The sequence below is a fragment of the Calonectris borealis genome, chromosome 2, assembly GCF_964195595.1.
Source record: "Calonectris borealis chromosome 2, bCalBor7.hap1.2, whole genome shotgun sequence".
Classification (NCBI taxonomy): domain Eukaryota; kingdom Metazoa; phylum Chordata; class Aves; order Procellariiformes; family Procellariidae; genus Calonectris; species Calonectris borealis.
In genome coordinates this window covers 57,230,786-57,255,734 of record NC_134313.1, presented here as the reverse complement: position 1 = coordinate 57,255,734, position 24,949 = coordinate 57,230,786, and the positions used below count along the sequence as shown (strand labels likewise).

The 24,949-nt window shown below is 37.0% G+C and overlaps 1 protein-coding gene across 1 annotated transcript in view; it reads right to left on the bottom strand.

Annotated features, from left to right (window-relative positions):
* Nucleotides 1–24,949, bottom strand: part of PTPRM (protein tyrosine phosphatase receptor type M) — a 500,131-nt gene that overhangs the window by 153,334 nt on the left and 321,848 nt on the right. The window contains exons 15-16 of the mRNA XM_075142059.1: nucleotides 19,139–19,271; nucleotides 12,051–12,080 (exon numbers count right to left, since the gene is read on the bottom strand). Of these exons, the coding sequence (XP_074998160.1) occupies nucleotides 12,051–12,080; nucleotides 19,139–19,271 (163 nt within the window). The remainder of the gene's footprint in view (nucleotides 1–12,050; nucleotides 12,081–19,138; nucleotides 19,272–24,949) is intronic.

Genomic DNA, 24,949 nt, shown 5'->3' with positions numbered 1-24,949 from the left:
GAAACACAAAGATCGAATTTTCTCAAATCCAACTCATGATAAAGGAAGCATGAAGTACTCTGCCTCTCTGACTATCAGACCTCCAATAGCCATGATACCACTGCTTTGCAGCAGTTAATAGCAATCAAAATTTAATTAATGTGGAGAATATGGCACCCAAAGGTTTAAGAACTTTCGTCAGCAAGTTGGTGGCAGAAACCAGACCTCTTGATTCTCATGCTCTTTCCATAACCTATTTGGAAGCTTATTTAAAAAGCGGTTGCTATTTTCAGATTTTTATACCAGGAAGAAGCCTGCAGGAAAGACGTGAACACCAGGATTTCTGAAAGGATGACTTCAAAGAACTGCAAAGTTATAGTCCATTCTGGTGTGAAACGTTTTGCATAAGTATTAAAATTACAAAATCTCTGGAAATTCTGGGGAAATTGTAGCCCTTCAAAGACAGACTTCCACTGAACGGCCAAGTTTTTTATCTGCCACTACAGCTCCATCACTCACCAGTTAATTTCTCTTATATTGCATGGCAGCAGTCATGGCAATATTTAGAAGTAATCAAAACCTGCTTTAATCAGCTATTATTGGGATCTGAGAGAGGGCAATAATGTTCGTGGTGACTTTATTGCCTCGACAGAACTATATCTCTGTTTTTAATAGCAAAATGTACAACTGGGCCACAGATAATTTTCAGAAGTCAGTATGTAGGACAAAAAAAATGTTCCTTATGAAATCAAATCTACATTCTACCCATGTATGCCTTGCAGCACTAGATACTTATATGAAACACAGTAAACCAGATAATTCATTACACAACACAAGACAGTGATTTATTAGTCCTTTGTTGTGCTGTAAGAAAATCTGGAGTCTCTCGAATTCTAGTCTCATGTGGTTAGGTTTTGCAGTATCCTAGCAATTCTGTCCAGTTGAAGGTAGCATCTGACCCCATGCAGAACACATTCCTCTATTCACCAGTCAGAGAAAAGATGGATCCCTATTCTTTAACCTTTAATTAGTACTTAGCTACATTTTGCATGCTGAGGGCAAGATTAGCCATAAACGCTTCCAGGGCACTGTACACTTACTAGGAACCTCTGCACGTAGAAAGTATGTATTTCACCCAGAACCAGCAAGTGGAAAAATATGTAGCAGAGAGGGCTGGACAGCATATAATTAAACTTGCTTTGCGTATTAGGCGAGCGACTAAAGTAGAAACCATTACTCTCTGTCTGCAAAGCAACTCCCAAGGTTGTTGGAGGCAGAACCACAGAGTATATGTCTTGCAACACCAGGTATACGCTGTATATGACCAGTGAAAAATAGGCTTTTTGTGGTGGCAGGGCTGAGACATCCAAATACGGGACCAGATTCTGCAAAGTGCTGAAGTCAATGGGAATTGAGGGCATTCAGCACTTAAATGAATTTACATAGCAGGATATCAGAACGGTCCTTGTTTTAGATATTTTAGGCAATCAAGTTTAAGTGGTTATGCTGGGTTTGTTTTACTCATTTGATGTTGGCTTTATCATTCCAAGATTTTAAAGCAGTGAAGCTTTCCACTGTCTAGTCAAATTAGCAGATGTAAATATGACATTTTCTTTAAGGATATGATTTTAGGGAGCATGCTGATTTCATTACATTATACAGTGGGGGAAAAATATATTTAGAATCTTAAAATCTCATCTAATACAAAGCAATCATACACCAAACAACTAAAGCAATATGTTCTACTGAATCTTTCTGTGTTTTTTTCATGGGTATGTCAGCACTTTGTAAATCTGAATACATCATCATGGACTCACACTAACTTAAGGTATGAACATTTTTTGTGAACAATACTTTCTACTTCTAGACTCCATGTCATTGAAAAGTCAACTAATAATGATGCTTAGAAATTAATTTATTTCAGGTATGCTATAACAACCATAATCAGCTATAAATCCTTTTGCCCTATTTGCATTTACTGAATTTGCCTTAATTATACTGCTGCCTAATTATGAAGCTCAGTCTAGAGGGGAACTCGCAAGAAGCAATGATGCAGAAAGCAGAGGACAATTTATTCCACTTCATGGATTTACAGCTTTCTACTACTGCAAACCGTTTGGAACAGACTCTATTTGTGAGGTCATTAACATGTAAACAGTGTCACATTGAAGACGCATGGCAATGACCTACCATGCTAATGAAAAGTGATACTGAGTTTACTAATTCAGATAAGGGTACACAGATTGCCTTTTCTCTAACGTGCAAAGGCCTGTCACAGAAATAAATGCGTGGTCCTTGTTGCAATTAATTTGATTCTTGTTCTTTTAAAGCTTTACTTGTAGATTTAATTAAAGCTTTCATGCAGCACACACTTTCAGGAAGTATCTATGTTTAATGGTTTTTTTCTCCTAAATTAAAGAAACGAGTGAAGGTTATGATTCAAAGAACAACAGGCAATCATAAAATGAAAAGCTGTTCTTAATACAGTAAGCATTATCTTGTTTTGACATAAGTAAATACACAGTACTGTGGGTGTTGAAGTATACTTCCTATAATTAATGTTATATTGCAACTTCCATGGTGACATCATTTTCAATCACATAAGATAAATTTTTTCTTTTTTGAATGTAAAATACTGCATGCTAAGTTTCAACCTGAAGGTGAATATTTTTAAAGCCTTAGCAAAATCAATTTTAAGATAAGAAAAAAAGAGCAAATAAAAACAGCTCGCTGTTTTCCCATGAAAATAAAGAAACAATCCCCAATGCAAAGAATTCTCATGTAGACACGTAACTCAGTCTTTCCTTAATTTTACCGTGTAAAATGTTCCCACAGAGTAAGCCTCTCTAAGCAAAAGCCCTTTAGTAAATATCAAAAATAAAACGAGTTACAAAAAAAAGTTGCACAATAATAGAAGGATATTCTGACATTCTCAGAGTTGCCTCTCCTTCCCTTTTACAGCTTCTGAGGAGAGAGATGGTAGGATGTGGAGCCAGAACAAATGACTAGGCAGCCTGCATTAAGTCTCAGGAGAAAAAGCAGAGCATAGAGAATGAAAATAAGGTAATTTTAAGGAAATATTTTTCAGGACAGGACAGACAATGTAGTAGCTGGGGGGGGAAAGGAAAAGGGGTTAAAGGAAAGGAGGAGTAACTAAAAGGAGGAGCAGAGTAAGAAGAGAAACAGATGAAAAAGGAAATGGGCCAGTAAATAAGAAGGCAGGCTTAAGAGCTGGGCACACACATCAGTGTTGAAAGAAAAAAAGAAGCTGGAAGGAAGACAACAACAGTAGGATCTAAGGAGTAAGTTAGACAAAACCCTTTATAGACAGAGAACTGGACAAGACATTTCCATGAATGTACAGTACTCCGGCCTCAAAATAGGTTTACAGTGCTTTGGGTTCCAACAATAGGCAGCTGAAACTGCAGTAACCTATTCAGCAAAAAAATAAACCTATTTTTGCTGGGAACCTGTATTAGGACTCAACATGCAACCAATATACTTTGTTCTCCTTTTCATTTATTTTTCTTAAGCATACAGTAGGTAATCCCTATGGTTTAACTAACATCCTGATGTGTTTCTCTTCTTTTCTTAGTTTAAAATATCTTCCGTAATCTTAATCTGGAGAATATTAAAATGCAAACATGACTCTTCCCTATTTGGTAAGCAGAAAGTAAAGTTCTACTGCCAGTTACCCCTGGATGTTACAGCCTTATTCTATGACATATCAGAAACATGACAATCTTACCTTAAAAATCTCAGTAAATACAAAGCATTCAGTATTTTATCTGCTTTTGAAAATACACTGTAAGCCATGAACCTAGTCCCTTTGAAATGACACTTCCATGGACGATTGCCAAATAGGACTATAAACTGCAAAATACATTCCATTATACCTAAAGCATAATCCAATACACATCTTTAAGCAAACTAAAATCTATCCAGCCTACCTAAACCATTACTTGCTGCAGCCAATATGCATGCATTATTATACCCAATATGAACATGTTGGCTAAATCCATACTGGAAGACCTACTTTTGGCTACTGACATCACCACGCAAGAGGAAAGCAAGCTATTACTTCGCAATGGGAGATGCAGAGAGCATAATTGCTCTAAATCAGCTGATCCTCTCACTTCTGTACAACTATGAAATGCACAGGTTAGCAAATATTTTGCTTTGCCTTTCCTTCAGACAAGCCAGAGATGCCTCTAGTAGCTCTAATTCATGTCTTCATGATCAGAGGAATCAGGAAATGAGAAAGGAGGAGAGAAGCTAACCCCCTCTGCAGGTGAACTGAGTATAATTTAGATACCCCTAGACATTTGGTTCAATGTCTCACCGAGGGATCTCAGAACAAATGCAGAAGTGGTCCTAAGCCTAAGCTGCTAAAAAGAAAACTAAACGTGCTTCTTTATGTTCACCAGCTCAGTACTCATAGGAGCAGGTAGTTCATGGCGCAAGCCCTACAAAACTCTGCTTTGCTCCAACTACTACTTCTTTTTATTTGGATCACTGCTGCTGTCTAGTTGGCACAGGAACTAACGAACAGAATTATGCAAGACTTTTCTGACAGTCCTACAGATTTCTCTCTGTAGCATACACTAAAAGCTACAGTCTAATAATAATAATAGCAGTAATAATAAAACCTTTCTTGCACACTTGTAAATGAAATAGAGCCATTGATTCTAATATCTATGATAAATCTTGCAAAAGATTTTCTTTTGCAACAGTATGTCTGGGACTGATGAAATGCCAGGCTTTGCTGGATTTGTAAGCACACAGCACAATCCATTCCTCTGTTTCCTTGCTTGATTAGTTTTTGTGAGGCTCAGTTTCACAGCTGATGCAATCTTCCTAGCTACATTTTGCATGTGGGCTATTGCCCTGAAATTGGGAAGGACCCTGATCAGATAGAATCCTTGCACAGACTCTCACAAAGGGAGGCAGAGGGCCAGAGCGACCAAGAGTGGCAGAAGAAAGCAACTGAGGTATGGCTCCTTATCCTCATGCCAGAGTTAGGTAATTCATTGCAGGACAACAATGACCAAGAAAAATGACAGAAAGAAAATTTGGAAATGAATGATGATTTTGCTCAGTTAGACACTATGGAAACCAAATGGTCGCTGTTTTTCCCTCCAGGGATCTGGCAGTCTAGACTTTTAGGGAGCTCAAGGAATACTGTAGATAAGAAAGGAAATGAAAAGGAGAAAAAGGAAAAGGCGCCAAGATTAGAACATTTTCATTGTGAAATTAAGAGTGAACACTGACACATACTACCTTGAGGTGGATTATCATTAACCTCGCCATAACCCCTGCAGATAGGCTCAATAAAGGTATTTCTGCTGAAGCATCTCCCATGGGATTCAGGGGTCAGAGAAAAGATTACAAATAAGAAGCTCAAGCAAAAATATAATCAGTCAATAGAAGTTATTGCAATACTAATGACTACAACACCTCAGTGCCGTGTGCTGACATCACTCAACGGACACGAACATCTCGTTACAGTTGTTTTTATCTGTACCACAGAAGTGATTAAGCCTGTGCTTTACTGAAGCAAAGAAGTCTTAGGCTAGATTCACCATATGATTTCTTCTACCCACTTTTCTTTAAGTATTTTTCTGCTGCTTGTCCTCCTTGAGTCCAGGAGAGATACAATGCAACATTCACCTTATTCCTTGTAGTCCCACCTTTTGCAGACATCTTCTGTCGATCAGTTCAATACTTCATTAAGCCATTTTGAAAACCAACAAGTCAATCTTTTAGAAAAAATACAGGCCTTTAGCAACATAAATTATGAAGTGAGTCTTAATATGCAGTATAGCTTCTTTACTGTTGACACATTTACAGTCACACAAAGTGTAATGGCAGGTTTGGGGTTTAGAGAAAATAAGTTTCCAATGCCATTACCCCTCTTGTACAATAAATGCTAATACTAAAATAAGGAAAAATTCTCCTTTCTATTTGGATAGTTAAAATGAAAGAATCTGAAGTCAGTTTTGAGCTACCTATGTATACAGAAATGCAATTTCAGAATAAAAAATGCATGAATCGCACCGTTTTCCTGAGGGAAAAGTCTTAAACAAAGTGAATGAAAATTATTCACCTTATACCCTATTTGAAAGTCTAGTTCAACAATGATGGTAGATAATGGCAAAATCTCAGTGCCTAGAATGACTGCTGTTGACAGTAAGCATGACTGATTTGGGAACCAAATTTCTTAGGAAGCTACAAACAATGTCAACAGGCTAATTGAGGAATTAATTCAAACCACAGTTTTATGATCAAGACAGTCCACCCTGGTAAACTGGTAACATTAACTGAACAAGACTCAATACGGGACAGCAATACAAATACTCAAATACAAAGGTAACTTCTTTAATACACATACCTGTCCCTATCCTCTCTTCCCCTCCTGAATGTATGTATTAAGTCTCAGTGTTATATATAATAAAGATAGGCTTTCATGCTTATCCTACAAGAGTATATGGAACCCACAATTTCTAAAAGCAATCTCAGTATTCAATTCAAATCCCTGTATATCAATTTAGAAAAGCAAGACAAAGCTTCCACTAACATGGAAAGAACCAAGATGTCTCTAGACTGCATATGCATTTATTTTTCCTACAGTTACATTGGTTCCTACACTAAATGTCTGGTACCTTCACAAAACAAGCAGTGTAAACTGAAACTGCCCCTTTAAGGACAGAAAAACCTCCAACCCAGCTCATCTGCAAATTTACTGGTTGACACTGAGGGAGCAAGGACAGTAACTGAGTGTGATTGTGTGACCAGCATAGCAATCAATCACTTCTGATACTTCACCTCACCCCCTCTGTAGTACCCATTTGTTTTGAAAAACACAAACTTGCAGCACATTACAGATTACGGTGCCTCACTCAACACATCTGGGCTGATGTGGTTTTGAAAAATCTGGGTAACTTCAGAAACGACTATGGGTTTCCTACGTGTGCAGGTAGTGGAAAAGTAACTTGGAGTGAGTATCTAAACATGCCCAGAAAAGATGAACTAAAGCAGAGCTATTCCTCCACATGAATGATCTGATCTCTGTTGCACCTCAAGAAAGCTATTTCATATAGTCAGATCACTGCCCTAGGGGGCTCACATACTTCAGAAAGAACTAATAAAATAAAATAAAAAAAGGATTTACTTACTGGTGGTCTGAGTTAAGGATTATTTACAATTTTTTCTACAGAGAAATGGGAATGTAAACCATGGCTATAAAGCAATACAATTGGATCCAAAAGAATCAGAAGATACAAGGAATCAGTATATGAAATAATGACTTTAGATAGATTTTTTAAAATGATGTGGTGTATTTTAATTAAAAATAAAATTCTAATTCTGAGATTGCTTAGTATCTCCACATGAAAGCTAGATATTGTACCTCTGTACTCAGAGAACATGGTACATAGCCCAGAAATGTATTTTTCAGCAATGGTGATTTAGTAAAACACCTTCCTTGCTATTTTGGGCACTGCATATTCTCCAAAGATTTCAATATGTTGGCATTCTAGACTATGCCAGTTCCAATAAAACTCATGGGACATCCCCAAATCATTTAAATCTAGCTTACAAGACAATTACAGAAATACACGTTTATTTTGGGTTATGTGATTCTATGATACTAGCCTATGTAACTATGCATATTTAAAGATTCAGAAGAGATCACAGGCATAGTCTAACAGATCAAACACATCAAACAGTTGAAGCACATTCATGTTTTCCTGTTCAGTGCTCTCCTCCATCTGTAAGACGCAAACTGATGAACTTATTCTAGTTCCAGGGGCAGCTGCAGCTGAGAACACAGGACTGTTTCTAACCTCTCTCACTATTTTCAAATTACTACAGAAGTTTTAAATGTGATGACTGCATATTTCCTGGAATTATCCAGAAAACACTGCTACGAGTTTCGACACCATTGATTTTTTGGAAATGTTATGACTCTGATTATTAGTGTCACTTTGCAAATCTGCTAACGTTGTGCTTTCTGCCGTAAGTACTAGGTCAATTGCAGTGGGACTGGGGAAACGAGCCACGAATTAAGTCTCTGTACAGAGCTCCAGAAGCCAGCACTGAAAATCTGCTAGTGAAGAAAGAGACACAGAGATAACTAAACTGAGAACAGACTCCCAAGCTCCTGAGCTCAAGTCAGATACACATGAAAAGTGTACTTCAACTGGGCCCCAAACTATCAAATTCTCATGAAAAGGAGGGTATGTTTTTATTCACATTTATATGAAAAAGCTCAATGTTTGTAGAACTAATTTTCTTGTAGGAGGAATTTCGTCCTCTTTGAGTCACATACAAAGTACCAGGCAATAGCACCTCTAGTCCTATACAACCCATTTTAGTAATGTTTCAAAATTGTATTAGGCTTCTGGATTGAGATTTCCACACAGAGGACGTACCTGTGATGCACTTCTGTCCTAAGTTACCTAACTAGGTGATTAGTGCTGAGACAGGCAATATCAGATTTCACACTGTTAAGATCTCAACATGATTACTATTTTATAAGAATACTGGGCAATAATACTGTCTCCTATTTCCCTACTTCACTTTTTACAAGTTGAAATGACTTGTGAAAAGGCACAAAAATAGGATAACGTTATGGACCTAACTGCTGTGCAGCACCTTTGTTGCATAAGTACTCAATTTCAATAATAATCATAACATACCATTTTGATATCAAGTTCAAACTGAGGGACAACATCAAAAGCTACACCACAGCTTTGTATTTTAATTGGGCGTACATTCTACTCATAGCAGTGTAATGAAGCCTTTTCCTGAAAGCAATCTGTAACAGCTACAATCTGTAACTATCTGCCCCAGAATTTGGGGTAAATTGAATTCCCCAAACTCTCTATCAGGCACCAGTGTCACGAGTAAACTCAAATGGTCCAACCACTCATTTTGTTTGTGTGATGCTTGAATTTGCATGAATCTAGCTACGTTAGCTCCTGACTAATGATTAATGATCTCCAAGGGCAGAATCTTTACCAAAATGAAGATCTGAAATATAAAAGTTAATGGCCATCGGTCAGCACAGTGGCACTAGTTGTCACCTGAAAAACAGGCTTGTCTAGTTCATTTAACCATAATTACACAATAAACTCCTAATGTACTTTTCCTTCTCCAGCCAATGTCACAGGGGTTTTGCCCATCAGAAAATGTGTCAGGAGAAAGCAGTCATGCCAGCACTGGCTGCCATGCTGAGAACACCAGTCATTACAAGTGTCACTAATGACACCGTCTCCATTCTTCTTTTTTCCCACCTGGAATTGACTGCAAAGTCAAAAGACCTGCTGCAGAGTTAATGAGCACTATTAAATTTGCTCTAATCTTAAGAACAAAAGAACTCACACAGGACTAACTATGGCCAGACAAAAAAAAAAAAAATCTGCTGCCTGACTTGAGGTGAAAGGTAAAAAATGCACCAGTTCTCAGGAAAGCAAGAGTGGGAGGAAAGATGCTGGCAGAGGCACTTAAGCCCATTAAAAAAAAGTATAATTCTCAATAGCAGTACTCAACTTCTTTTCTGTAATGTCTCTTGACTGGCTAACTAGTAAACGCAAAATAAAATGGAAATAATTCTCTGCCAAACATGCACAGCTGTAGGTCCACCTCTGACGATTCATCAGCAGCTCCAGGCATCTGCCAATTTTTTCTTTTTTAATTTTAATTTAGGATGGATCTAGAAGTGGCAGAGATTGCAGTCTACTAGGGAAAAGGAGCCCACAGCACATAAGGAAAGCAGCACACAAGACAATAGTAACTATTTCAGTGCATAGATGCTTGCTTGGATGTTACAGCTTGCATTTACAATGACTAATCAGTAAATTTGAATATGATACTCAGTATAGAAGTGGTAAATTAGCAATGGCAGAGTACTTCAAATTATGTTTCTCAAAATATAGAACATTTTATAATCCATACCAACTTCCTCAGCTAAAAATAAAATGGTAATGAATTCTGCATTCATCTAAGATTTCCACCAATTTCAGTGAAATTGCGTGGTGTGTAAACAGGTGGAGAATTTGGTCCAAAATATTTCCGACTACTAGGGGCCAATCTTGTCTGCTCTTTTCAGGGCTCTTACTTCCCTTCTTTTGCCAGACAGGGAGCAGAACAATACAAGGTCAAGATCACACAATTTCTTTTGGAGGAGTTAAGGTACCCAAACTATGAAGTTACTGAATTTGTATCACACTAACAAAAAGACACATCTTTTCTTGAAGCCATTACAAGACTATTCCAAATAATCAAGAGAAGCCCTATTCCATCCACTATTAACAGTCTCTATAATTGCAAAACTGGGGACAAAACCTGTTTGTAAAACTTACAGAAATATTTCAATTCACATATTTTCCATTGTCAGTGGAAAAAGAGAAAAAAAGATATAATCCAATTTCTTTGAAAAATGAAACAGTGTTTCATTTAATGTTCCATTTGTTTCAATTTTGTTTTTTGACTTAGCCTAGAGACATGAATCATATTAAAATATTAATTTAAATATATTTACTTATTATGGCAACAATATGACTTACTATATTATACCCTCTTGACATTTTAAAAACATCATTTAAATGGTCCCAAACTGAATTTTTTTTTTGAAGGTCTATTTCATGGAAAATATGGTCTTTTCATCTTGGGAACAGAAACAAATTTTGAAATACTGCATCTGTGGAAGAGATATTTTTTTCTGACCTTCACATTAATACAGTGCTTTAAAGAACAGTTTAAAAAAATTGCACTATATGTAAAGTGTCAAATAATGTAATACGAAATCTGAATTACCAAGTAAATGAGCAGTTTCAATATATTCAGAAGTCTTAGGGAATTTCAACTAAGAGATTTAAATTTTAGTTGCTTTAATTCATTTGAAGCATGGTTCTGCTTAGCAAGTTTTCAAGTTAGAAAACGTTTACTAATTTTTCCATAAATTGTATAAATAAATGTTTGATGCTTTTTCAAAATATTAATTGGAAAAAGTATTTATTGAAAAAGTTTGAAGAGCAATTAAAAAGGAACATGAGAAACATGAGAAACATGAGAAACTTAATATTGTTTTTAAATAAAAACATTACTGAAATGTGTTACTTTCAGGAGCATGCTACTACCTGAAAACTAGTACTACAGTCTGTCTCATGCAAGTAACACTCCATCTTCTGTAACTATTTAAAAATATTTCCTGGTTTCCCACAACTTTTAAACCTCAAATTTAAAGAAGATAGATATCTATTGGACAGCTGATTTTTGCTGCTGGCCAAAAAGATTAAACAAGCTTAAATGCATCTCATTTTGCGACTAAGCAAGACCCCTAATATTTTGCTAATCCGAAAACTATCATGTACTCCTTGTACCTGGAAATTGAGAAAAGGTGAATAGCCTCAGAAAGGGATTTGCTAAATTCACAGAAGAACCCTTCTCATTCATCACTTGCTGACAGTAGGGAACAAAACAAAGGCTTTGGGTAAATAAAGAATCATATAATGGTATTACTAAGGACTGCATCAAAATGAAAAGTTATTACTTACTCAAAGTTATGCTTCATCTTGCCCTCATTTTTTAGTGCTCTCTCCTTTGAAATTCACTCCAGTAATGGTAACTCATGACGTTTATGCATGATCATTATTCATGAAAAAGTAGTAATATGTACACAGCAACAAATGGAAATGCTTGTACGTGTCTAACCAACGCTATATTTTCAACAGAACAAATGAGAAAGAAACCACTAAATATATTCTAAAAATAGTTACTTAGGCAAGAAAATTTCTCATAGACATGGCAGTAATATTTATACCTACTACTTTTCAATTAAGAAAATTTGTTACGTAATGCTATTCAAAGGACTCTAATGCACAGGATGAGGCATAAGAAACTGCTATAAAGCTAAATATTTCATTACATTATTGACCATGTTGTTTTTATCTTGGTAAAACATTTACAAAGTTTGTTTTTATAAAGGAACTTTCAATATTAGCATTCACTACTTATGCATGGAACAATATGGTGGAAAGTGTGTCTCTGATGACAAAGAAGTTACTTACAGGTAGTAAGTGTAGGAGTGATAGCTTCTTCTGCCATGATGGTGGAAGGATTAGGCAGTGGTGGAAAAGATGAAATGGAAGGAAAGAAAAGCCAAATATTAATGTATGAAAAATCAAGATGAAACTGAGACCAGAACTGGTGACACAAATGAAAGGTAGCAAGAATGCATATCTGGGCATATCATGCAACATGTCTGGAACAGACAGATGACATATCTAATCTCCATAAAACTTTAAGCAATACAATATATAATGCATCTCCAACTGTTAAATCAAACCACCTTGAAGTACACCTACTATCTAAGTAATGTTAGATATTTAATGTATATTTATCTCTCCATATACCACACACACAAACACTCCCAATTGAAGTGATAAAACACCTCCGGTTATACCTCAACTGCATTAGGAATAAGGATATGGAACTTCCGACATGGTGTTAGAAGTTTAATAATGCAGAATTTCAGAACATGTATTAAGTAGCTTCTCTTTCTGTCATGGTACTGTAAAATTCTTGGATATCCCTTTACTTACTGAAAGAAATCAGTTCTGCCATTGACAGGGCTAGAACTTGTTTCCAGAGGGGAAAAACCAATGGCCACAGCTTTTTTAATATCTCAGCTTTTTAAATAACCATTTAAATTCTGAAGAAAAAAGTACTTCTTGCCACACAAATAAAAAGGCTATCCTTGCTGGCTAAAATTATTTTGGTGTTATTTCCCTGTGTGGCAGAGGAAAAAATAACTGATCCTGTATTCCTGTAATTTCTGTCCACATGAATGTCACAAAGAACAAGTTGGAGACCTAGCACCACCATCTTGAGAAATATGGACCCAGTCAGTCTTTCCTGCACAGCCAGATCCTCCACCCAGACATGCTCTGCATGAGCACAAAGCACAGAAGCCCTCCAGCTACGCTCTTCTGCTTAAATCTCTCCCTCCCTCAGTTATGAGCCCACTATAAGCACGACTGCAATTCTCCAAAAGGGGCAAGTTTCAACCTAAATGAATTCCATATATTGACTGCAATCAAAAAGAGGCTGGAGATCTTAAAACATCTCTGAGTAGAACATCAAGTAGCATTCACATGTTGGTAAGACAAAAGACTGAAAGGAACCATGTAGGCATTTGTAATTTTTACAGCACATGCATACAGCCCTTTGACTACACAGGAAACATGGAAACAGGCCTTGCAAAGACTATAACTAACATTAACTTGCCTCTAGCTACATGCTTCAGGCATCCCTTTGAAAACTAGGCTTTCATCAAATTTTCTCTCTCATCTTCTTCATGTGAAGATGCCGTTAGAAATATATCCCCGTTTTTATTCCCATTTTTCTGATGCAAACAGTATTGTTCAAACACAAGAGGCTAGGTACTGAATATTTAATCACGCGGCACACCTGTAAAAGTGCACACCTGTTAAAGTTGTGTTTTAAAAGATATCTAAGAATAGAGTAAGGGGAAAGCTGCAAAACAGTTACATGCGTCTTCCACCAGCACATACTCCAATGCCTTCAGTAAGGAGCACAGGATCAGGTCCTATCAAAGCAGATCAATTTACCTGCTCTATTAGCACAGGGTTGTTTTCTGATTCAGTCATAATTATATCTCCCCCGCCCTTCTTTTCAGAATTACTCATTCTCTCACTTTCATTTAGAATCTCATGACACTGCCAACCCTGTTTCTTGCCATATGTTGCCATGACAGAGATTTAATGTAATTAGTACAAATGTTCTCATACTTCTAAAAGATGTATAATAATTTGAGAAACAACAATAAATACAATTAATCAGTGAAGCACTGCCGGTACTTATATGCAGAATTCTGCCAAATATGTTATGGAGATAAATTATTCCTTATGAAAAAAATGCTGAAAATCCAGGAGCTTTAGTTTGTGTAAATGTCCCATTAAAAATTTGTATAAGATGAGAAAAATTAATAGTCTCAAGCTCCAGTTATTTTTATATTGTTACATTTGTGAGATTTTCCATATGAAAGTCCTTGAAAAAGAGCACTGTGGTTTTTGACTCTCAAGAATACCAGACACTGAAAAAAACAGGTAAAAAGAATAAATTAAAAATCTCAGAAACAGAAAGTTTTAGACTTGCAAGTCCTCAGGCCACAGGCAAAAGCACCATTCATAATTGAAACGATTTAGCTTTTTTAAGAAATATGGACAAGTTCCATTTTACTTTCTACATAATGTATACAAACTTACTCTCTCGCTATATCTGAAAAGTTTTTTTCTGTTAAAGAGAGTGACCTGAAGATTTTGGCCAACCTTGGCCAAATTTTCTTCTGTGCATGGCTCTTCAGTCACTTCCCACTAGAGAGGTTATTTTATGTCAATAAACTGTTTCTTTGTATAGTGATAATATACAGCACTTTTATATCCTTCACGACTGAAGACATGAATAAATTTCATAAATATCACTTGTAGAATAAGGCCCCACTATAAAATTTATCAAAACCAATGCAGCTGGCTGCAGGAGGACTGTCCCACTAGAAGGGTAAACTTGTGGAACTGTGTAATTACCACAGAGATTTCTTTCACCATCTCTCTTTTGTAGCTGGCCCAGAGGGAAAAACAAGGTTCAGAGGTAGCACTGGGAGAAGACTGGAGTTTTCCTTCAGTCCTATTATCTCCAGTTTCTATCCTAACTGCTTGAAATTGTTGGCAAAGGTGTATAACTGAACAGCCTGATTTGCTATCAGGGAATGGGACCAATGCATTTCCAGCCCAGCTCCACCGAGTGCAAAAGCCTTTCTTATCCACTGCCAAGAACCAGGGTCTCCAAGTTAAACAGATGCCACAATTACGTATGTTAGAAACTACTGGAAGGCTCAGGCATAGAAACAGCTGAAAACAGAACTAAAGACAGGCAAAAGAAAATAACATTTTTATGGAGAAATGCAATGATCAGAAAAACTCCATTCTACAACTGAAGCAGAAGCCAATGTAATTAAATTTTAATAACCGCTTCCTTACTGCCCTCCCACTGCAGCAGCAAGATGGTAGTCCCAAAAGAAACAGCTGCCCCAAAGACACATATTTTTAAGCAAACCTTGGACCAATAAATCTGATTTCTCAACTTCTGCATATTTTTAAAACTTAGCTGAAATAGAATACAAAAGAAAAAAAAAAAGGAAAAGAGAAAAGAATAAAGCAGTATGGATTTTTCCAAGTCTTGATTTAATTCCTATTGCTTTTCCAAAGGTTGTGGGAACAGTTCTCTCATTTTCACTGCTCTACTTTAAGTTGACCAAAAGGTGAACTTACTTGCTGCATTTTTTATTCTTTATTTTTTTATTTTTTATAAAGTCCTATGCAGTTATATCAAAGACTGGCAGAGATCAAGGGCCTTGCCTGAGAATTAATATTCAGGATCAGATTCAAAATCCACTTTATTGTGGAAACACATGTATAGGTTTCCACTGACTTTGTGTTAACTCTTATGTGAGAGATTCAGAGCACCGCTGAGGAGAGAAAAGCCTACTGGCATTATTCTGACTTCACAGAGAAGAATCATCTCATTGATGTGACCATATTGGTATTAGGAATAGCTTGCAGGTTCCTAGTCTACATTACATGACACCTTTATGCAGGAATCTGGTTGAATGAATAAAGAAAAGATAGAGCAGAACAGATAAAGAACTCTGAACAACCAAGTGGGGAGAAAAACTGGAAAGCACTAACAGTCTTCTCCTGACCCAGGTGACAAGCATACAAATCTGGTTTACTTTAGTCAAAGACTGAGTGTCCACACAGAAAATGTTTTAGTGTCCATGATGTTCCTACCCTCACTAGTGACTCCATACCATACACTGAGCAGTTAGGCTACCTAATCTCTCTGCGACCCAGTTTATAATATAACTACTTCAGAAGATCACTATATAGTGAAATTAGTAATGATGCCTAATAACTATTGATATTTGCAGAACTTCTCTACCTACTGCTTTGACAGTGACCATATCTAAAGCATGTCTCTGCTGCACTGAAAACTCTGCTTTGAATGTTGGTCTTGTCTACTTGGCTACTGAATTAAAGAAGCTGATCTGTGAAAATCTGTGGTGCCTGGCACCAACCGAGCAAAGAATGGCTGCTGGATGAAATGAGGTGGCTATTAAAGGAGTATGTTGGACAAAGTCATGGTTATCATGTACAGCAAAACCACTTTCCAAATCTCTTGACAATGGAAAGAAATGGTTTGAAATTAAGTTAATTAAGCACTGTGAAGCCCCAGAGACAGAGTAAATTTAATCTACTGGTGAGATCTGGAGATCAAGTCTACAAGGACCCACTTCTGTGAAAGAATGAATAACTGACACTATACGCCTTGGGATATGCCTTGGGATAGTGGAGTGTGAATGGCATATTGCTGTAGCCAACTCCAAGCAAGACAAGTTTCAGAGCACGTAGACTCAGCGCAGTGAAACCTAGCATTGTAGCCCAGAGAGTCTGCACGTAATAGTGCAGAGAGGGAAGTGCTTCTCAGGGGAAAGGTGCCACTGAATTACAAGGTGCTATTTTATTTTTCACTCAGATCTTTACTCCAGTAAAACTCCTGATAAAGTAAATGAAATAAAATGATCAAGTGCAGCAGTCAAATGACATGCTAGCTTGATAAGATTGTTTCACAAAGTAGCACCTAAAGTATCATAAAACTGCAAAAACACTGCAGTTATACTAAGCTTGCAGAATGATTTATACATTTTCTTCAAATGCATAATGTATACACAGTAACTGAACCAGGGTGAAACCATAGGGGCTCTCAACAGCATAGTGAATTAATGCACCAATAACAATCTATTGAATAATCGGTTCATCTTTTGCTTAAGTCCTGAGTGTAATTGTATTCAAGACCTGCTATGCTACAGCACCTGCTTTAGAGGTCTGGGACACAATATACCTATCTCCTGAAACTCTCATTAAAGCCTAGTCACATCCTGTTACACAGATGAACCATTCTTACTTTTTAATATTAACTTCAACTCATTTCACAGTTTGTTTTGTTCAAAGCTGCAGCATCATTCTGGGATATGTTTAACTTACTGGTATCATTCTTTCTGTACTACACAATGAAATTGTATGTATTTGGTAACAGAGTTCCTGGACTTGTACTTCCAATAGTTTCATCTCTGTCACAAGCAGATTTATTCCAAACCCCAAAGAAGCTCACATATTGCACTTTTCTTCTAACAACAGAATTACTATGAATAATAATTACTGTGCTGTGGTAGACACAAGGAATCAAGTATCCTTCTGCATTAACATGCAAACACTTAGGATTTGAGCCTTCCTGCCTCTAACAATTAGACTATCAAAGAGCTTTTCCCTAGAGAATGAAATAAGAGCTGGTACAGAATCCATTTAGCCAGACACCTTATCTACTTTGAAACTATTTGGATCATTTTGCAATGCTCTCTCTTCAAGATTAAGAAGAACTTGTCTCCCTTGGGTGAATATATTCTACCTTTGGCACAAATGCTTAAGGAGAGGTTCAGAACTGGAAGACAGAGAGTGATGAATGCTGGTCAGGAATTGCGTGAAGAAGGATTGGCCAGCCAATGTGATAAGCCTTCCTCCCTGCATGCCAAGTGCTATGTCTGGCCCTAGGGAGGAGTTTGGGAGTTCAACTGTTAAAATTGAAGGTATGAATGATGCAAGAAATCAGAAGTGGGACGAAAAAAAGTACTGCAAAGTCAGAGCAGATTTTAACTCTGCTGCACCGTACTTTATTGAGAAGATTTGGTTACTGGGTCAATTTCATTGCCCCAGCCAGACTTACCCTGGGAGTTAAGCTCAATCTCTTCTGTATGGCAGCTTTTGACTGGTTTACCTACCTCTTGTCATGACCTAGCCCTCAGCCCTGGCCACAGCTCAACTTTCTCTGCATAGAGCTCTTCTAACTCATGGCCCTGCTTCTGTCTTCAAGGAGAGTGAAAAGTAGCTACTTCTGTTGCCTGCCCTGAGGCACTGTCAGGCAGCTGCCTCCTTAGCTGTGCACCTCCACTGTTCAAATTCTGGAAGAATTTCAGGCAGCTCAGGGGTTTGGAGTATCTCAGACCTGCCAAACTAGTTAACATACAATTAAATCACATAATGTTGGGATGAGCAAAATCAGGCCAAGATTGTTCTCAAAGGAAGAAAGGGGGATAATACAGGGCGAATGGCAAGGAGGTGAGGGGTTATGGGACAGCAAGAAGACTATGGCAGATGTGGAAGGAGAATTCATGACTCAGCCCCTTTACACAGCTTGCACACGTTCCCAACCCCACCTCTACAGCTGCAAATTTCACATCGCTCAGGATACAACCTAAAACCTTAATTCTATTTGCTAATGAATTTCTCCCAAACTAGACTTAGCTTCTATCATCACACGTTTTTTTTTCTTACCCATGCCACCTCCCTAGCTATGAGATATTTTTCCCTTTATTATTTTTCCTTTTACAGTGCTGAGAAAAGCCACCAGATTTAAAAGCCTTACACTTCTAATGTTGTAGAAGTTTTCAAATGATATTCAAAGCAAAACAATCTCAATGCATGTGTGTTTTGAACCAGCATTTGGAAACATTCAGCACCATTGTAACGTATTTATTTGTTTTCAGGGAATGAAGTTTATGCAGAACAATATAGACCTCATTCTTAGCACACATTACCTTAGCTCTAGTTCCTGTTTGACTTAGGATTTCTCTCACATTCAAGAATGAAACTACATCTAACTTTCAGCTGATCTGTTGAATAGAGTTGAGACTCACACTTTCAGGACAGAGACACTGTTCTATTATTAGAGTCCATCATGCAGTACTAATGCATAAAGTGCTAGAATCATTAACCTCAAGTTGTTTTTCTTCTATAACAAAGCCACAAACATTAATTCATAGAAAATGCTGTGGGATGAAACAGATACTGTGGTTTTATAAAACCCAACAAAGCTTTGGGAGTGGGAGGGAGCAGCACTTCCTAAACTCTGTGGCAAAGGGCACGAAGGTGGCTGGACACTTTTGCCAATATCAAACTGAGAATTGCTGTAGGAGATGCTGTGATATGAATATGTACATAGAAAACATCTACTAATTGCTCACCTCTTCTTCATTACCAGCACGACCCCCAGAAATATAATGACGAACAGCAAGATGCCTGCAATGACTCCAGCGATTTTAACAGTATGGTCGGTCTGTTTCTCAGGCTCTGGGTCTGGTTTTCGAGTGGCAGCCCCTATGGAATCAGTAAAAGGAAAAGAGGAGAGAGAAAAAGAATAAGGATGTTATTTTTTCGATGTTTATACATTTAACCTACCAATGTCATTAGTCTTATCCAGGGCCAACAGATGTCAATGCTTGATCTTTTAAGAAAAAATCCTGCTTTCATATGCACTGACAGGAATATAATTTTTCATATTGTTCCATGACATTTTGCAAGACCACAACACAGGTGGGATACCACTGCCAACCCTGACCCTTTTGTAAGAGCCTCTTCACAGATTCACAAATTTCTATATTTTTATTATCTGTGCTGGCTCCCTTTTCTTTTTGCCATTTAGAAACTTGCTAACAACACAATAACTATCCTAAGCCTTTATCCAAATTTGATTTGCTGGAACATTCCTCAATTATTTTTCATAAATGAAGCTGTAATTCCATAACATATTAGCTTAAACACCTGGAAAAGTGAGATAAGCTCATTTACCATGCATTTTACCCGCAATTGTTTTTTACACAATAGGCGCTTTTTTTTTTTTTTGCCTTTGGAAATCTAAATCTAGGTCACATCTGGTAGGCAAAAAGACTCCTTCTAAGCAATTTATTCACAAAGTGGGAAGCAGCTGATGATCACACCACTGGCACCCACATTTAATATCTGTTTAAATGAGATAACCAGTGCCTTACAGCAGCTACTGTCTTAGCTCTTCCAGCTTCTCCATTTATAAAAAATAACATTGTTTGTACTGTTTACTGTATAATGTGATGGAACGTCAAATCCATGTCTGATGAAATATCATTTCCTCTACTAAATGAGTTCAGGATGAAAAATGTTAAGGAAGCAACATTCAATACACTAAACTGATTTTATTTTTTTTATGGACTTCCTTTTTTTTTTAATCAAAACATGACAGCATTCATCATTTGAGGCACCATGCCATAAAGTGGACACAGGGATTTATGGATCACTTTCCTGCTATAGCTTTTTTGGGAAGGGAGAAGGAAGAGTAAAGCCTAAGTGAAGTGTAATATTTTAAGACCACATTCTTATCTCACTGTCTGGGTTTCACAGAGTATTTTGAAAGCACCAATTATATTTTACTTGTTTCTTCGCTTCCTTTTTTTGGAAAGAAAGCAAATTAGTGATCAATTTACATGCAGAGATATTTTCTTAAAAGTACAATGAAAACATTTCCAATGTTTCTTCTCAGTTGTAACCAGGATATTCTAAGATGGTGAGTACTTCTGAGTGCCCACAGTTACACTTTTGGCCTACATTTCAAAACTCTTTATCAGGAGGAATGCCAGGAAAATCTGGCAATTCATATTGCTACCTGAAAAGGTGATAACCTTTAACCAAAATATATCTAGAGCTAACTGCAGGAACCAGGTTCTTTGGAAAATTCTGGCCATGGTACTTAGTGTGAGTGCTAAGTCAGAGAAGATGATCTGCTGCTTGTCTCTGTGCCCAGCTCCACCAGAATACTAGTTCGATAGCAATACACTCTATTGCTAATACACAATACAATTCCAAATTAGTAAAATTCTTACTTCATAGGAGTAAAGGTAACAAAATCTGGCTCTGTATTTTCTTCAGTGCAGATGCATAGAATTCTGTTATAAACAGTTCTATTTTTATTTTCCTTGTGTCATATATAAATCATTTTGTTAAACTCTATATTGCTGTAATCTGCACAGATTCAAAAGTGTAGCAGATATTTAAAAGACATCTAGAGTATCTTTATGCAAAAGGCAGCTGTTGAGTTGAACTTGGCAAACAGGAAGCAGTGAATAAAGTACGATGCAATTAGTAAGACATAATAAGGACTTCACAGTCCTCTTTTAAATCTAAAACCCAAGCAAGGAGGAATGCAAAGTCAACAATAAGCAATATCTTTTTAGATACAATTTCTAAGACTGGTTCCTTCCAAAGTCTATTCTTCGTTATCTCCTTCAGGTTACCTCACCCTACTGGAATACTCATTGGTAATGCCTTCTTAAAATAAAATTCTGCCTTATGATTTCCTTCCTTTCGTTAAGGCTTCCAGTGCTAGTTTTGGGATCAAGAATGCTAAACATTAAAAGTAAGTGAAGGCAGCCTTGCTACATTTTCACATAGAACTCTCAACTATCCAACGTGTTTTATCTCAGCGTCATGTCTCTCTCTGACAGCATAGGGTCCTCACTTCAGTGGAACTAGCTAGACTTTCACTATGCAGAGGAGATAGTATCAGAATCGTGTTCAGAGCACACACATTTTCTGCGTATCATGGAGCGCAACTTTCATGGAATGCCTTCAATGACACAAAGCGTACCCTCCTGGGAGTCATGGACAAACTGCAAATTCTCCAAAGAAAGCCTACACGAGAAGAGATACAGAGCCTAACATCAGGACACTGAAACTCCTATATTGCATCATCTATTGATTATCCAATTGAGGGATCATGTCAAATTGTCTAAGAAAAGTGCATGTAATGCTACCCCGAGTTAGAAATACAATAAAGCTTCCCACCATGATGGACTCAGCTTGACTCATAATAGAGATTGTTTTAAACTAGAAACATGATGTTTGTCATGCCTTTTAAAAACTCCTATCATTAATTATTATAAAAAACAAATATTGGCATTATCTCAATTCTCCTTTAGTTCCATTCAGCACCTCATTCACTCTCTGACAGAATGTTGCTCCTTTCTTGGTGTCAGTGGGTTCCAAAATCCACTTGGTTAAATGAACCAAATTTGCCACCTTTCACCTTTCTTGAGCATCCCTGGAGTCTTTTAGTATTAGAAATTCTGGATCAACTTTCTTCATTTTATTTAATATTGTTTATTCCTTTAACATACCTCAGTTTTTCTACAACAGGATTTTTAAAAATTGTTCTTTATCCCCCTTAGCATTCTGTTTGGTTTTATTTTGACATCAGATGGACACTGAACAGGTTACTGGTGCATTGCTTACAGTGAAACCTGCATCCCTTTCTTCAGTGCCGTGTTCAATTTTGAACCCTTTACGAATTAAAAGTCATTCAAATTTACCTCTGCTGAACACTACATAGCATTTATCAAGACTGAAATGTGAGTTGGTACTACCTCTTTATTCAGTTTGCTTTTGTCCTGCTGAAATTCTTCACAGTCCTGTATGAATTCTGCTAACCCACATCACCTAGCATCATACTCAATAGCTGCTGCCTCAACGCTGATTCTTCCATGTATTTAATAGACATACCGTACAGCATATAAGATGCAGTAGCTACGATAAAAGCTGGCAGTTTACTTCTCTCTGGTTTCTGTCTGATAGGTAGATTTTGATCCAGAGTAATATTTGTCTCTCACATCATAATTACTTCTTAACTGACTTTTAACCTATAGCCACACAGGCAATTCCACTGGCACCACGGAGAGAAAGGTGAACTGTGTGTAAAGGGATCGAAGCAGCTAGGGGCAGTAGTTCTGAAACTCATTTTGCCACTTGATAAACTGCAATGTCAATTTGTGTTTTTAGTTTTGTTTGTATGTTTTCAAGAGAGATTTGGAAAGTTACTATTGCAAGTCTAAAAAAATGATGCCATGGTTTCTCTTTTACTCTGCTGTACTGACACATACTAAAAAAGTTGAGTGAAATGTGGTCTTTCTTTACAGAAATAGCATTAACTATACACTATTGTATCATGGTATTATAGTCCTGGCGTTTTACTCTATTTATTATTGTTGTTTCAACCAGTTTGACTGACACAGTCATTTTTAATTTCCTTGATCACCATAGAGCCTTTAAAAATATATAGCTACAAGACTAGTGGAGTTCTATATCTCCAGTAAAATATCTGTTTTAATGACAGTCTGCATGTTGTTGCCAACAGCTGAGCTAAGCCCACTGCATTTTCCTCACAACACTGGACTTAATGACTTATTGGGGTTTCTTTGTTCGTTTTACTTTTAAGCTTTTGGTTCTACCCATGCTCACAGAAGCCTGACTTTAAACTTTGCACAATAACCTCACTTCTGTTTTCTTACTGAGACTGTCTGGGCTAGTGGGGTTAGAAGAACCAAGGCCAAACTGACACATATACTGTGGTCCACTTCTAGAAAGGCAATAGGTCAGTAAAGAGCAGTGAGTGCAGGACAGCTCAAGGGAGTTGCTCAGAAAATGAAAGAACAAGGAAATGTTTCCTGCCAGTTTAAAAAAGATTAAGGTGCTGACTTTGGAAAGTCCTTACTTGATGAGAACAAACTAGAATGCTTCCTGCCAGAAGTGAAAAACAGAGATACATCATAGGTAAACCCCAAGGTGCCACAAAACCCAGCAAAGTATTTCCACAGGCTTCCTGCATGGGATAAAGTGAAAGACAGTAACATTGTTTGGTTCCATAACCTTAGTTATTTACTTTTCTAATTAATCTCAGCAATTCCAATTTCCCTTTTACTTATTTATTGCCCATTCTTTGTGGCTTTCCCTACAGCAGCATTTAAAATGTGAAGTATCTTTTTTTTTCTTCACTTAGAAAAAATGACATTCAGCTGGCCTGTTTTATGACTTTCCCTCATGGGTCCCATTTTGTTCAGTACTTTGCAAGACCCAGTGATAGTATTTTTAAATAGTAACCATGAAACACCTGAAGATTTTATTTAACTTATTTTTGACTTTCAGACCTATTCCATTAACTTTTTCTTAATATTGGAATCTCCTTTTCTGAAGTTCAGTGATTACTCAGACACTTCTTGGCATCTTACCTCCTCTTCCGATTGAGAACTGAATTATATTCTAGTCGCTAATATTTAGTGTCTGCCATACTGTGAATTCGTAAATTACATCATGCAGTGAAATTTCTATTTCTGTACCATGAATTAGAAGACTTGGTAAAAAAATTCCTCTCTCCTTGAAGAATTTCTAGTTCTCATCAGAGATATACAGGTCTGGTATTAGTATTATAGGAATAATTTGTGCTTTTCGGAAAATGGTTCTGCCACTTCCTTGGGTGGAAAATTTCCCTTTCCTTTCTCACTCAGAAGACACAACTCCCGTGTTAGTGATCAACACCAAAACTTCATAATCTCCTATAGGTAGTTTAAGGATAGAAAAATTTGAGCAGAACTATTCCTCATTGAAATGGAAGCTAAGAGTATTTGCTGAATGAACTAGCCAAGGAAAATATGATTCTTTTAACTCACATGCAAGTGTTATCTTGTTTTTCAAAACCAATGAAAATGTTCTTCAGTGAAAGAAATGGACCTCTACCAAATTGAACAAAAACTCTCTCTCCTTCTCTCTTTGTAAATGAACAAAGTTTGGACTTGCTTTTCAATGTTTGTTAGTCCCTTCCAAAAAAATGTAGTTAGAAATGACTGACCATTGTATAGAAAAGAATGACCAATAAAATAACCCTGGCTCAATAGTCTAGGAGCTGCTAGTTATACTTTCAAAGAAAGGAATAAGATTAAAGCTGTTAGTACTAAAAACTAGCTATAGGTTGTTTTGTCTAAAGCGATCTTTAAAAAATCCAGACATTTCTTCTCCTATTTGAGTCAACAGATAATCCCTTCCTTTAATTAACTAGACTGGTCTCATTTTATTTCTCCCACTCAAGGCTGACCACAGTTGCTGCCTTTTTTACTTCCTTTCTGCAGCTTTAAGCTCTCAAAAGGTACTTGCTTGGTAAGTCACTTGCAAGCCTTTCCAACTGTATTTCATTCACAGGT